Source organism: Sebastes fasciatus, chromosome 10, assembly GCF_043250625.1.
Source record: "Sebastes fasciatus isolate fSebFas1 chromosome 10, fSebFas1.pri, whole genome shotgun sequence".
Classification (NCBI taxonomy): Eukaryota; Metazoa; Chordata; class Actinopteri; order Perciformes; family Sebastidae; genus Sebastes; species Sebastes fasciatus.
Window position 1 is genome coordinate 13,761,796 of NC_133804.1, and position 13,932 is coordinate 13,775,727.

The window sequence follows — 13,932 nt, forward strand, 5'->3', positions numbered from 1 at the left end:
GAAAAAGTTGTGTTTCAACACATCGGTAATGAGATGAGCTCCAACTATATTAAAGTAAGTATTAAAATGGAAAACACAGTTTATATAATTACTGAGGCTACTATGACAGATGTCATTATTTCACCCATTTAGTACAACTTTTTGAAAGACACTCAATTGTTGTATGTTTGCTAAATAACTTCAAATAACGTCAAATTATCAACAGTTTATTTCTTTATATTACATAATGTACACATATAGTTTCAACCCATATTATATATTATCCGGATTGTTTACCTGGGTGTAAATTCATATATGTACATATAAGCATAAATGTCAACATCTGGGTTTTTATATAGACCACAATGTGTATAACTTTGTAATAGAACAGTTGTATAAACAAATACCAGCTTATCAGCGTCAGAGATACTGAATAATATTATGCAGGGTAATATTAAGGAAAGCAAGTGCAACTGTCTCCGTTAAAAAGTTGTCAACCTCAAACATTTTTCTGAAACCACAAAAAAGAAAGAAAAGACCACCTCAAACAGAAGCTACAATGAAGTGAGTAGGCAGTATTTACAGTTGAATACAAAGATATACAAAGACATATGTACAGTACTGGGAGTTTATTGAAATAAACTTTTGCTCTGTGCAACATTCCGACCACTATGTCGAGATAACATATTATTAAAGGGGACCTATTATGCTTTTTCCCCTTTCTTGTAGTGTGTTATATATTTTTTTGTGCATGTAAAAGGTCTGCAAAGTTACACCCAAAGTCCAGGCCAAAGGGAGTTACTCTCCCCCACAGAAACACTGCTCCTGAACTGCCTGAAACGCCTTGCTTGAAGTCCCGCCTTTTCTTCGGTAACGTGGTGATGTCACCAAGTAACACATTTTGCCTAGCGCCTAGTTTGGCATGCTCTCAAACAAAGCTATTTAGAGAGGAGCTGGAGCAGAGTCCAAAGAGTTTGGTTCGGCTGAGCAATCACAACAGTTGGCCAGCTGACCAATCAGAGCTGGGGGTTGGAGGGGGGGAGGAGCTTTTCAGACAGAGGGTTAAAAGAGCTGCTGCAGAAAGGTCGGTATGAGAAAAATAAAGCGTTTTTTGAACATTAAAGCATGTAAACATGTTCTAGTAGAAACCCAAAATACAAGTATGCACCTGAAAATGAGCATAATAGGTCCTCTTTAATAGGTCAGTAGTAAAGATATGTTTGTTTTCAAAATGAATTTTGTTTTTTAATCACTTGCGGAACGATAATATCCAATGACAGTTGTCCACATCTGGACAGTATTTGAAATCTTTCTTTGGTTTTCTAGCACCAACTGTTGTAATATTTCCATAGCAGTACGCTAAATTACATAATAGTTATAGCTGTCTGCACAAAAGATTAGCAAAGTCAAATAACTAAAACTGTCTAATAAAATCTAAGCATACCGCTGTTGTCTTAAAGAGCTGTTACTGACATTTAATGGCATTTACTCACATAAATGCCCTTTTCTTTTTTCATCACCTAGCTTTGACTCTGGAATTAAATTAAATATGGTACAAATGAACATGTTTGATGTAAATAAATGGTTCCCTTTCTATCCAGCATTTTAATCTTTACTGTAATCTTTTCGCCTTTAAAGGACCATACCGGTGTTTTTGCACAAATTATCACTTTAACTTCATTAGATTCGTCATGTATATACAGGTACATACATGAAATTTGTCCTCTGCATTGTAACCCATCCTAAGCATTAGAAGCAGTGGGCTGCTGTAAAGCGCCCGGGGAGCAACTTAGGGATCAGTGTCTCGCTCAAGGACACTTCGACAACAGAGTCAGACATATCAGATATTTAATATTAGAAATCATGCATACTTTTGTATTACTAAGCATATCCTAATGCGTATATATTTTTTTTTAGTTTTCAGTGTTTTCATGCCTTCTGGACAGCTGCCCGTTTCCTTTTTTTGTGTCAAAGCTACATTATTGTTGCGTGATAAAGCAGCTGAAATGTGGCCGATCGGTGCATTCATGCGCTGGTGAGAAACTGTCATCCAAGAATCGAGTAGTTTCCCAAACAAAAATAATGCCGAATAATAAATATTCCCGTTATCTTTTTCAAATCAACGTTTAATTGATGGGCATGATTTTCATACATCGTAGGGTGTAAATACAACTGTGCGGCAGCAACTGATGGTTTCTAATCAGTGTGCCAACCCGCCAAACCTGCAGGATTTTCAAACAAATCCAGTTTGAACCGTATTATCAATGACACAACTTTGACCAAAATGTATGAAGGTTTGATGCTCACAGAGGCATGGCTTCTTCAGCTCAAGATAATTTGCGCCCTGGCAAGTTGCTTCTAATACTGTATTCAAATTAAAACCACTGAAATGACAGTTGACGCCAATGTCAGCATGGTCTAAAATATGCACTAGTATGGTCCTTTAACCTTCACTACTGGCAAAAATCCAAATACACCAGTTCCAACAACAACTAACTAGTGCCAATAACACAGCAAAAAAAACAGATGAATCAATAAGCGATTGACTGAATCATAAATAAATGGTCTAAATGTGTATGTTGATGATCAAAATATACAGAATGTGTGACATTAATGCAGAGCAACGTGCTCTATGAACATGTGTGATTACTGTTGATTAGTTTAAAGAGAGGCAGAGTCTCAGAAAGCAGAACACCTTTCACCCTTCTCAGTTGGGCTCTTTTTGGTCACAGTGAACTTAGATTTGAGAGAATGGTCTGCTATCAGCTGATTGATTTCATTTTGCCTATATGAAGACAATCTTTGACTTATCCAATCTACTTTGGACTCTTCCTCAGAGCCTCGTAAGCACCGTTTACAGGCCCTGCATAAGAGGTATACCACTTCAGCCAGGTTGAGCAGCACACACACCCCGGACACCGCCAGCATGAACACAGTGAATATGGTCTTTTCTGTCGGCCTGGAGACAAAACAGTCCACCGTGTTGGGGCACGGGTACGAGTCACACTTCACCAAACGCACCATCTTAAAGCCGGGATAGATCAAGTAGAAGATGTAGAGAAAAGCCACCTCCAAGACGATTCTGAAGATGATACTGATCATGTATGTCCACCACAGAGCTCCGGTGATCTGGAACTTCTGGTTCTTGATGTGCTCCAGCTCCTTGGGGCTGCCGCGACCTGTCCTCTTCAGGATCTTCTTGTCGATGTGGCGTCGATGGGCCACATGCATGGCCACCAGCAGGGCGGGGGTGGAGACCAGGATGAGTTGGAGCGCCCACAGGCGGATGTGCGAGATGGGGAAGAACTGGTCGTAACAGACGCTGTTGCAGCCGGGTTGCTGGGTGTTGCAGATGAAGCCCGACTTCTCGTCGCCCCAAACGCTCTCAGCAGCAACCACCAGGACCATAATACGGAAGATGAAAATGACGGAGAGCCAAACGCGTCCGATGCCAGTAGAGTGTCTGTTTACACCGCTGATCACGGCATAAAAGGTCCCCCAGTTCATTTTCGACTCCAGGTCTAAAAAAATAATTACATTTTCAGACAGGTTACATGGATGAAAGCTAAGCTATAGCTCTAGCTTAAGGTTATAACCAAATTATAAATGTATAACAACATAAAGTAAGGGAGTATTATCAAAATGTCTAAAATAAACCAATTTCTTAAAAAACATGCACCATTTAGCCCCTTGTATTGAACAAAAACTCACATTTGTAGCAATGAATTTAAATAATTTAGTTATAATTGACGTCCACAACAACTTGTAACAGTAGTTTTTAGAGGTTTACCAGGCTCAGCCAGCGGTGCAAGCGGCGTAAGCAGCGCCGGGTCCAAAGATGACCATCTTGAGGTGAGGCCTGAGCATCAAGCTGGCAGAGTGAGGAACAACAGAAAAGAATTGCCAAGTAGCAAATTGTCCGTATAAAGGCAGGGCGTGATGGCCTACCGCCGCGCGCCGTCACAAGACGCAACAGGACGAAGCCAATTGCGAAACATTCGCAGAGCCACGTGATTCGCTCACCCTGTATTTATACTGTACTCCCAAACTGACCTACAGCCCAGTTGCAGACAGACTGACAGACTGCCAGCATATTTCTCCAAGGAACAAGCAAGACATCCATCTCATTATGAGATTTTTTTTTTTTTTAAGACAACTGAGAGACCTCTATTGTTTGGAAGAAAGGCTGCAGACTTTTCCAGATTTACCTAATAAAAACTTGAAATGATCACACTTTGAAAGCAGATTCATTCAAATAATATTACCATAATGGGTAATAATAATTCAAACAACATGGTATTTGTCGAGTCGAAGCAATGGGGCATGTCAGCCATCACTCACATAACTCACTTCACACTGAAATGTTAGTATAAAACACAATTAAATGACAAAACATTTTACCTTCAGCTGTGGTGGTACACAAAAATGTGTACAAAAGACTAAAAGAAGAAAATATTGTGTTTTTTAGCAAGCCAGAGGGCTGGATTGAGAACACCCTGCGTTCGGAAAATGCTAATCATTCCTCCGCCACTAGCCAGTGCCCTGCACCGTAGCAGTCATATGCTCTTATATAAACTATTTACATACAATGGCAGCCTTTATTGGGCTGCAACAAGACTCTTTAGAATTCGGATCAAACGCCTCGACTTCCGCCTACCCCGGGCAAAAGAAGGAATCTGTGTGGACACAAAAGGCCTCAGCCTGCCACATTATTTATTGTGCTTGGCAGGGCAGGGAAGTGAAGGAACTTTTTGACCTGAAGCACTGTCACTGCGAGCACAGAGACACCGACAGGTTTGCAGATTCATCCAGAAAATACATGTGCAAAACACTAATGTAGGAGAAAATGAAAGCCAGATTTAAAGAAAAGATCATTTATACACTATTTAATTGAACCAGTCCTCACATTTGTTCAAGCCAATTTTTGCAATATAACCATGTTACAAATGTAAAAAGCTACAATACTGTGAATTAAGCAAATATATAAGAAATTAATTTAACTTTGTTTTTTGCCAAGTGCTATTCTTACTGATGTTTGTGCAGGGTAAACAATTATCTTGGCCTAAACTACTTTTAACCAATAATTAGTTTTGTATTAAATTTGCATCCATTGTTTTGATAATATCCTTTTGTGGGCACATGCCATATTTTAACATATTATATGCAAATTGGGACACATATCCAGTCATTTGGATTAAAGTTTACATCACAGTTATCTATCTTCCATCTGCTATGAAACACTCATGAATGAGCTTTGGTAAAGCATGTGAAATATATGAATTATAGATATAATTCCTTTCACCATTATCAGCTGAGAATGCACGTTTTGTTCTGGTCAAACTCCTCCCTATAACAGTAGAAACAATAATTTACAGTAGCAACAAACTGAATGCAAGTGAAAACACAATGTGGTCATTTGTCATGTACTATCAGATGACCTACAGCAGTTTACTGTGCCATGAGCTCTTCTGCGTCATTTATGACAAATGTAGTGGGAGGGTTCGGGTGGCCTGGTAATTCTTTGAATGAACTAAACCTCATTTATATTCCCTCGAGAGAAGAATACAGTCTACAATACAGAGACATGGAGCATACAGTCGTAGTTAACAGTTTTATTATGAAAGCAAAGGTATACACGTACACTGAACATTCAAAATGATAGATATGCCATTGTACAAGAACGCAATATTAACTAAGGCAACATGGCTCTAATAATGATTATTATGAAAGGAAAGTGATACATAAAAAATGAAATAACATAGATCTACTGTATGTGGCACACAGACAAATCAAGTATCACTTAAAGAGGGCAGGTAATCTAACTGAACCGGCACCGTCTAGTGGCAGGAATAATAACCAGGACTTGAGACACACTTCCTCATTTTTAAGGAAATGCTAAAGTATAAAGTACATGGGGGAAATGTTCTAAATAAAGCAACATGCACCAATGCAACATGCAATAAGGTATTCATGTCCCCATACATCATACATACATCAAAAATGTAAAAAATAAAAATAAAAAAAAGATGAACAAAATGTGTTAGACTCTCAAACAGAGAAATGAATGTAAAAAAAAAAAGCCAAAACAGAAATTTCTTGAGTTCCAATGATGCTATAGTGAACATTATCTTTACACTCACATTCTCTAGACATAGCTTTGACTTTATCAACTGCAATGTAAGACATAAAAATACACCAGGAAGCTGATGCAAGCTACTTAATGTGTACTAAAACAGTCAATTCCTTCAGTTTAAATGCAAAATGTTCATTTATATTACATTTTATATAAATATCCTTGATTTATCCTTGTACTGCAAAGTGCCAGTCACAGCAGTTTGTCAATGCGTGAGCTGAAAGTCCACTGTATGTTCACTTATATACAGATGGTCAACCGAAACTGGATGATTTAGCTCTCATTTAAGAATAATTAAATGCCCGGTTCAATTCTCGGCTACATGTCAATCCCCTACTCTCTCTCCACTATTACTATCAAATAAAAAGGCATAAAATGCCCCCGCCCACAAAAAATAAACAAAAACGTATATATCTATATATATATACATATATATATAAAGAATCATTAAATGTCTCAGTGTTAACATTTGTGCTTCGTGTCAGGGGCTGCCATTTCTATTTCACATTTGACATTGGTTGGCTGTCAGACAAGCCAGACAAAATGACACCCACAAAACGACACATTCTCTGCTTTCTGAATTACTTCCTACTTCGAGTATAGCACGAGATGAGGTATTTCTCCCACTCCGAGTGCCGTTTCCTCATTTTAAGTTGAACTGTGCCTAAAAAGCAAAAACACAAGATTCGGAGTGAAAATGAGTGCTGCTCTGGTCATACACAGGCTATACTGCCACCTACTGTAGATGCACCATTTTTGGGTAAACAATATCCAAACTGTAGCTCGACTTACTTGTTTTCATGAGGCCGACGTTTTTCAGTTTGCTATGTTTTGCGTGTCCGTTCTGGGCCAGTCTCAAAGAGAGCGATGCACCCCTCCTGAGATGAAGATAATACCATTGTACAGTTGAGACATTGTGCAGTTGTTGGCCTTGAAGCCATACAGTATAAACACAATATCAATTAGCATATATATTCAGTCACTTTTCTACTTCTTAATGCAACGAGATATATCCTTTGTACAATGATAGCAGGTAAAATCAAACAAAGGGGCACACTTGGTGTTAATTCCAAATTTACAATTAACCGACTGTTTCATACTTAAGTACCTCATAGCTCCAAGCTTTCCTTTTTCCAAGAATAGCTCGACAGTAACTTTGGGCCCCTGTGGGTAAAGTCTGGCAAAGAGCGTTCTGTTGTGCACCATTGCTTTGAACCAGCCCACTGCCTCCTCAGACCAATCACTCCCATTTACAGGCGTCACCTCGGGGGGGAGGAAACAAACAAAAAATACCATGAACTGAGATAATTCATTTCCTTTATCTCTTCCCAATAGATAAGGCTGTGACTAATCATGTGGACAAATGCCAGTACTGTAACTGAGTCTACACTCTCACAGCAGAGCACAGTTATTAACCATTTCCATGTATGCAAATCCTGAGAGGGCTAATCGGTACGCCCGTCGCTGAAGATCTTAACGTGTTCATCAGTGAGATCTTTCTGTGTGGTACTCGGGCATGGGGAGTGACGGATTACATGGAACGGCGTTACGTAATTAGGATACCAAAAAAAATACCTGTATTCAGTATCATTATCAGAGTACCGATACGTTTAGTAAAAATGGGGATTATTTGCAGGTTTACAATTTTAAAATATTTTTTTAAAGAACGACATATAAATGGGCAGAAATATGTGTCACTAGAAACTGAATCATTTATATTTGAATTTGAATTGCTCAACTTTAATAATTGCATTAAAATTTTTTATTTGAATCACATATTTGAATTTGTATTGTTTAACTTGAAAAATTGCGTTGAAAAACTGAATCTGAATAGCATAATTTGAAATTGAATTATTAGTTGTGAAGTGAATTCCAATAAACTTGAAACTGAATATTATGAAACTGAATTCAGTTGATCTGAAACTGTATTTGATCCTGACTGAAAATTTTACTCTCTATACTTCCCCATTCAGTTCTCACAATTCAAACTCAGTTTACTGAGACACATCCGGTCGTCGAGGAAGAGCAATCGAGTGCAGATTAACAGAACTCCGGCCCGTGTAGCCTACGTTTTGATATTTCTTTTTTTTATTAAATCCGAAATCCAAAGTGGCAGAAAGGAAGGTCCGTCTCTGCGCAATATGACAGCTACAGTAGCTTGGAAAATAGCGGATGGTTTGCACACTTTCCAGTTCATCAAGAACATGCTTTTTTAGAATTAAGAGAAACGCTTAAAAGTTCTGGTCCAGCAAACATAATACAGGACAAACCGGGAAGATTGCATGGAGGTTAATTTAATCTAATTTATATGGGTACTGCTGCTGATCCAAGTTAAAATCTGGGAACACTAATGTGCCAAATGATTTGAGTCCTTGGATGATGACAGCATTTTCACAGCTGGAAGGCAGAACTTGCACCGTATAGTGATGAAAAGTAGCACAACGTTACGTTACTTTATTACTGTGATACTTGGATTAGGTTACTCTACATTTTTTAACAGGTAATTAGTAATCGGATCGGAATACATATTTTAAGTAACCCTCCCAACCCCGGTGGAACTCTATAGATACATGTGAAAAATGATGTAGCCAAACATTATCAGTAGGGAATCACTCACATTTGCCAGTGCGACCTGTACAGCCTGAAGTGGCAGGACGGCCATTTCTGGGGTCAGCTCTTTGATGTTCAACAGTGACAGGCAGGCTGTGTCGCCGTGGTCCAGCTTCCTCACCTCCACCTTGATGGAGGTCTCGCTCCCAGCACCATCGGTGGCATTATTATCTGACATCAAGACAAGGAGCATGGCAAGGTTAAGCTAAAAAATCCAGAAAGAAATTCCAAAGTGGCAACAGGCGAGCAAAGTGACACTGCTACCATCTAGAGGTATGCATTTGCAAAAACCATTCCAATACACAAAACTGGACCCACCTCCACTTACTCCGCATATCTTCGTCACCTGAGCCCTGCACCATTGTTCTTGCTTAGGGAACCAACCCATTACTTTGGTTCCAATGTCTGGAATGCAGTTCTGCTCGGCATATGAACTACTTGCGTTCCAGCTGCTGCAAATGAGAAAAAATAATGACAACCAGAAACATGGTGGATTATTAAAAAAAAAAAAAAAAAAATCTACAAAGAAAGCAGTAATGAACAAAAAAAAAAAAAAAAAGGATAAGTGGCTGTATAGGTTCTGTTAATGTGATCAGGGAATCAGTGAGGGTTAAGAAAAGTTGAGAAAAAGCAGACAAGAGATTAGGATCCATGCTGAACGACTTACTCTGTGACGAGGGCCTGCAGCTTCGTGATGGAGTCTGCGTGTTGGATGTAGAAGTTTCCTGGGCTGATAATATGAGACACGACAACTTCAGTCTCTTCAAACCTCCGGTTTTGGAACTCAGGAATGGTAACGCCGTTGATCGCTGGCGTTTTTGCATCCACAAAATGGCTCACTTGTTCAGGTTCTGTGTACTGGAGAGCTTGGACGTTTAGACGGGAGTTTTCCACCTGAGCCGTGAGATTTTGGCAGTCTTCATTTTCCAAGGGGCTAGCTTCAGAGTCTCCATGTCCCACCTCTGTGAAGATGTCTCCAATATCCCACAATTCAGTCTTTGTTGCAATCACACAAGTGTAGGTCAGAGAGCCGCTTGATTCCACTCTTTTCACTCTGAAGACTGGGGCTTGGTTTTCAATGTCTGCACATAACGTTTTCTGAGGTAGCGCATCGATCAGATCATCCGTCGCAACGTGTCGGAATTGGTAGCTTTGTGTCTTGATGGTAGGCCACTGTGGCAAACTTGAAGTGTACATAATTTTACTCAACTCCATGACAGTGACCTCCAGTGCACCCATGTTTTTAGCTTTTGCTCTGAGGAAGTGAAGCAGCTGAGAGGATGTTTGTTTTTGGTGTTGCACCTGGACATCATCCTCCCATCCCCAGCTCATTAGTGGGGTTATTTTCATTGGTTTAGGGTTACTGATCTCTGGGAGTATAGCTTGTATGGGAGGTAGTAGTAGTGGTGGCCTCTCTGGGTTAATCTCGGGTCTCTCAATAGTCGCAGGTGGAAGAATCACAGCATCTGATGGGCGTTGCTCGTCAAAAACAACAGCATGTTCTGTTTCTTCAGCTTTTAAGTGAGAGGATGGGCTTGTAGCCGTAATAGCCCTGTTGTAGCTGGACGAGATGCTGCATAACACGTCATCCTGCTGGACCGCTGCAGGCTGGGAGATGAGGAAATGTTTCAACTGCTGGTGGGACAGCGTGGCCCCAAGCACCTGGACTGCTTTGGCTATGGAGCTCGCCATGAGCGAGCTCTGCAACATGGGCCCGAACTTGACAACATCGGACATTAGGATCCCTTTGTGTCTGAGTGGCTGGAGTTGATTTGTTCTTCTTCCATTTTTGACAATCAGCTGGACACAAACTTGTGGCTCTGTAAAGATGAGAAAAGCATAAAGAGAGAGTTAAATGAAGGTGCACTAAAAATCTTTTCCTAAATCCCACATTGAATAATTGAGTAATGCTTGTGGTAGATAATGCATTTATATTATATCAAGAAATGTGGTACAATTGTCTTACACATGGATATTATCTGGATTGATGATTAATTCACTTTTAAGACACATATCAATGTAATAATAAAATAATAAAATTGATTTACAGACATGCAGCAACATCCACTCTTACACCCCTAAATGCTGTCTACCATACGATTTATAACTGTAGACATCTATGGCACTCATCACTGCATTCTTTATTTAAAAGCAAGTTGGCCTTCTCTTTCCATTAGAGGAGACAAGCCTTTCTTTTTATTTATTTAGTAAGTGTTTCTCCAAAAAAAATGCTCTTATATTTGACATCACTTATTGGCTGGAGAGTAACACATAACACAGGACTGGCTAATGTTGCAGGATCCAAGAATTAACTCTGATCTGGGAAAGACTTCTTTTAGATTCTTTGCACCGTACATTTCTCATGAATTGCAGTGTAGTTAAAAGCTTGATACTCTGGTTCCCATGGGTCAATGAAGAAATCTAGTCAAAATCCTGATTTATAACTTGTTTTAATTTACTTATTATTGGATTATATTACTTTTTATTTATATATATATATATATATTATATTACTGTAATTATCACAATTGATATTGTACATTTTAAATTGTTGTATGTTTTATTGATACAATTATGTACTCAGGTCTCTCTTGAAAATGAGATCTCAATGGGAGTTGCCTGATTAAATAAAGGTTTATGCAAAATGTCACATTAGCAGCTATAATTGTAGGATTCAATCTTGACTTACCAACTGTGAGGTCTTTTAATGAAGCTGAGAGCTTGTCGATGGCTTGACATTTTGTATCCAAAGCCTCAGCAACATCACTGAAGACACCAACGTTAGTGGGAAAGGATGAATTCAAGAAACCTTGAACCTCTCCATAGGCCTGAGGGGAAAAAAAGAGACAAGCTGAAGTGAGCAGGTTTATTTAAAAATAACAATTAGTGGTGTGCTTATTAGTTGGATAGACAGAAAACTGAATCAATTAACAATTCAATAATTTACCAGAAATCTTGGGTTCTAAGAAACTGTGATGACTCCCTACTTTCTGACATATTATAGACTACAGATAAAGCTAATCAATTAATTGGAAAAGTATTAATCAATACTGAAAAATATGCTTTGATTGTAGCTCTGGCAACAATTACATGCTATTTTCCACAGTGCTTTGTTTCATTACACTTTTGCAATCTCAGCCAACTAGCCAAATTATTGGCTAGATTGTTGGAGGTGCCTCACCAAGCAAAGATATGTATACTAGGTATATATCCAGATAACTTTATCGTTAGCTCAAAACAGTTAATTTTAATTGACTTTGGACTCCTGCAGGCCAGGAGAATGATAGCTTTGTCTTGGAGAAAATGGATTTACCTTTGATACATGTCTGGGTGAGGGAGATGGCATCTTGTGTTGTACTGGAGAGATTTACCTTTGTTGGAGTTTCTTGGACTTCAAGGAAGCACAGTCAAATTGAAACTGTTGTATGTTGTTGATTGCTGTTGTTGAAATTGTTTTTTGTTTGTTTTTTGTTCTTCTTCTTTGAGGTATTTATTTATTTTGTCATATATTTTATTTTCTTTGTTTTCTTTATTAGATAAGTGAAATACATGAAATGTCATGTCTCTCTTTCTTTGGAATTCTGACTAAACATTTAATTGTATAATTTAATTATTAATATTAATATTAATAGTTAGTCTGCCTGTATGTGTATATATGTATATATGTCTATATGTAAAAATGCAATACAAATATTGTTTAAAAAAAAACTAGCCATATTATAAAGCATCTGATTGGGTTTATAACATTAGCAGGGTTTGACCATGTGGCCTGTGAGCTAGCTAACGTTAGCTACATTAACTAATACAGATAGTGATAACCTGATCATGTAAAGAAGTGAAACTGGTGTTGTTTTTATTACCTTGTTGGTGAGTTTGAGAAGTTCTTGTTCAAGTGTGTTGCGGGCATTCTCCAGCAGGAAGAGTTTGAAGGTTAGCTGTACTCTCTGGGTGATGATGGAGGAGTGGTGGACAGCCTGCTGCTGCTGCTGAGGAGCCATGGTCGACTGGAGGGACAGACTGGAGGGACGGACTGGAGGGACAGACTGGAGGGACGGACTGGAGGGACAGACTGGCGCCGGCGGGCTCTGAGCGCGCTCACTGCACTTCCGGTGGCTAATGTTAGCTAACTAGCTAGGTTAAAAATGTCAATGAAGTTGTTCGCTATTACCAGTTTTGACGGCGCTCTTTGTTCGCAGCGTTAAGGTCCTGGTTCATCTTCTTGTTGTCCTGGTGGATGATTTGTCGGTGAACCGTGTCCTGCTCTTTCTTCAGCCACCGACAGACAGCGAGGAGCTGCTGCCCGCCGTGTTGCTCAGTGATCGCAGCTATAGTAACGGTTACCTTGGTTATCTGATGTGACGGAGCGGTTGTGGTATAACTTTGATATTAGTGGTTGTCCTGCTCTTTCTTCAACTCGTCTGCTTCTTCAGTGGATTTTGAAATCTGAGATTTCAAGAATAAAGTAACTAGTTTACGAGAAAAAAAGTCGTAGTATTATAAGAATAAAGTTAAAATATTATAAAGTAGTGATTTTACGTGTTATTTTCTTTTTTCTCATAAAGTTATGACTTTATTCTCGACTTTTTTTCACGTTAAGTTATGACTTTATTCTCGTAATGTTACGACTTTTTTCACGTTAAGTTATGACTTTATTCTCGTAATGTTACGACTTTTTTCACGTTAAGTTATGACTTTATTCTCGTAATGTTACGACTTTTTTCCTCGTAAAGTTATGGCTTTATTCTCGACTTTTTTTCACGTTAAGTTATGACATTATTCTCGTAATGTTACGACTTTTTTCTCGTAATAATACAAAAAAATTCTCGTAAAGTTATGACTTAATTCTCATTAAATTACGACTTTTTTCTCGTAATAATAACACTTTTTTCTCTCCTAATATTAAGATTTTTTCTCATAAAGTTATGACTTTATTCTCTTTAAATTACGACTTTTTTTCTTGTAAAGTTATGACTTTATTCTCATTCAATTCCGAATTTATTCTCGTAATATTACGACTTTATTCTCGTAATATCATGTATTTATTCTGGAAATCTCAGATTGTTTTCCCTCAATGTGGCCCTAATACTCCGTAGTACATTTGCACTTGGGCCCTCACTGCATTAGATTTATATACTATATACTTAGACTATAAACTGTGTTGTCACAATGCTCAAATGTTTTGCGGCTGCAGACATTTTTTTTTTTTTAAA

At 38.6% G+C, this 13,932-nt stretch overlaps 1 protein-coding gene across 1 annotated transcript; it reads right to left on the reverse strand.

The window, feature by feature from the left end:
• Positions 1–203: 203 nt before the first annotated feature.
• LOC141775897 (uncharacterized) lies at positions 204–13,455 on the reverse strand. Its single transcript, XM_074649637.1, has 11 exons — positions 12,583–13,455; positions 11,412–11,550; positions 9,390–10,542; positions 9,041–9,174; positions 8,730–8,893; positions 7,221–7,375; positions 6,905–6,990; positions 6,705–6,776; positions 4,381–4,491; positions 3,770–3,838; positions 204–3,500 (listed from the first exon to the last, which is right to left on the reverse strand). The coding sequence occupies exons 1-11, from the start codon at positions 12,718–12,720 to the stop codon at positions 2,659–2,661; spliced, it is 3,063 nt and encodes a 1,020-aa protein (XP_074505738.1). The 5' UTR covers positions 12,721–13,455; the 3' UTR covers positions 204–2,658.
• Positions 13,456–13,932: the final 477 nt, after the last annotated feature.

Bases quoted from the DNA above. Each gene is read 5' to 3' on its own strand.
- LOC141775897 (XM_074649637.1), bottom strand. From the start codon at position 12,720: ATGGCTCCTCAGCAGCAGCAGCAGGCTGTCCACCACTCCTCCATCATC. The intron at 6,777-6,904 runs GTAAGTCGAGCT...TTTGCTTTTTAG, and splicing joins CGTCGGCCTCATGAAAACAA to GCACAGTTCAACTTAAAATG. The intron at 3,839-4,380 runs GTAAAATGTTTT...CTTGATGCTCAG, and splicing joins GTGTACCACCACAGCTGAAG to GCCTCACCTCAAGATGGTCA.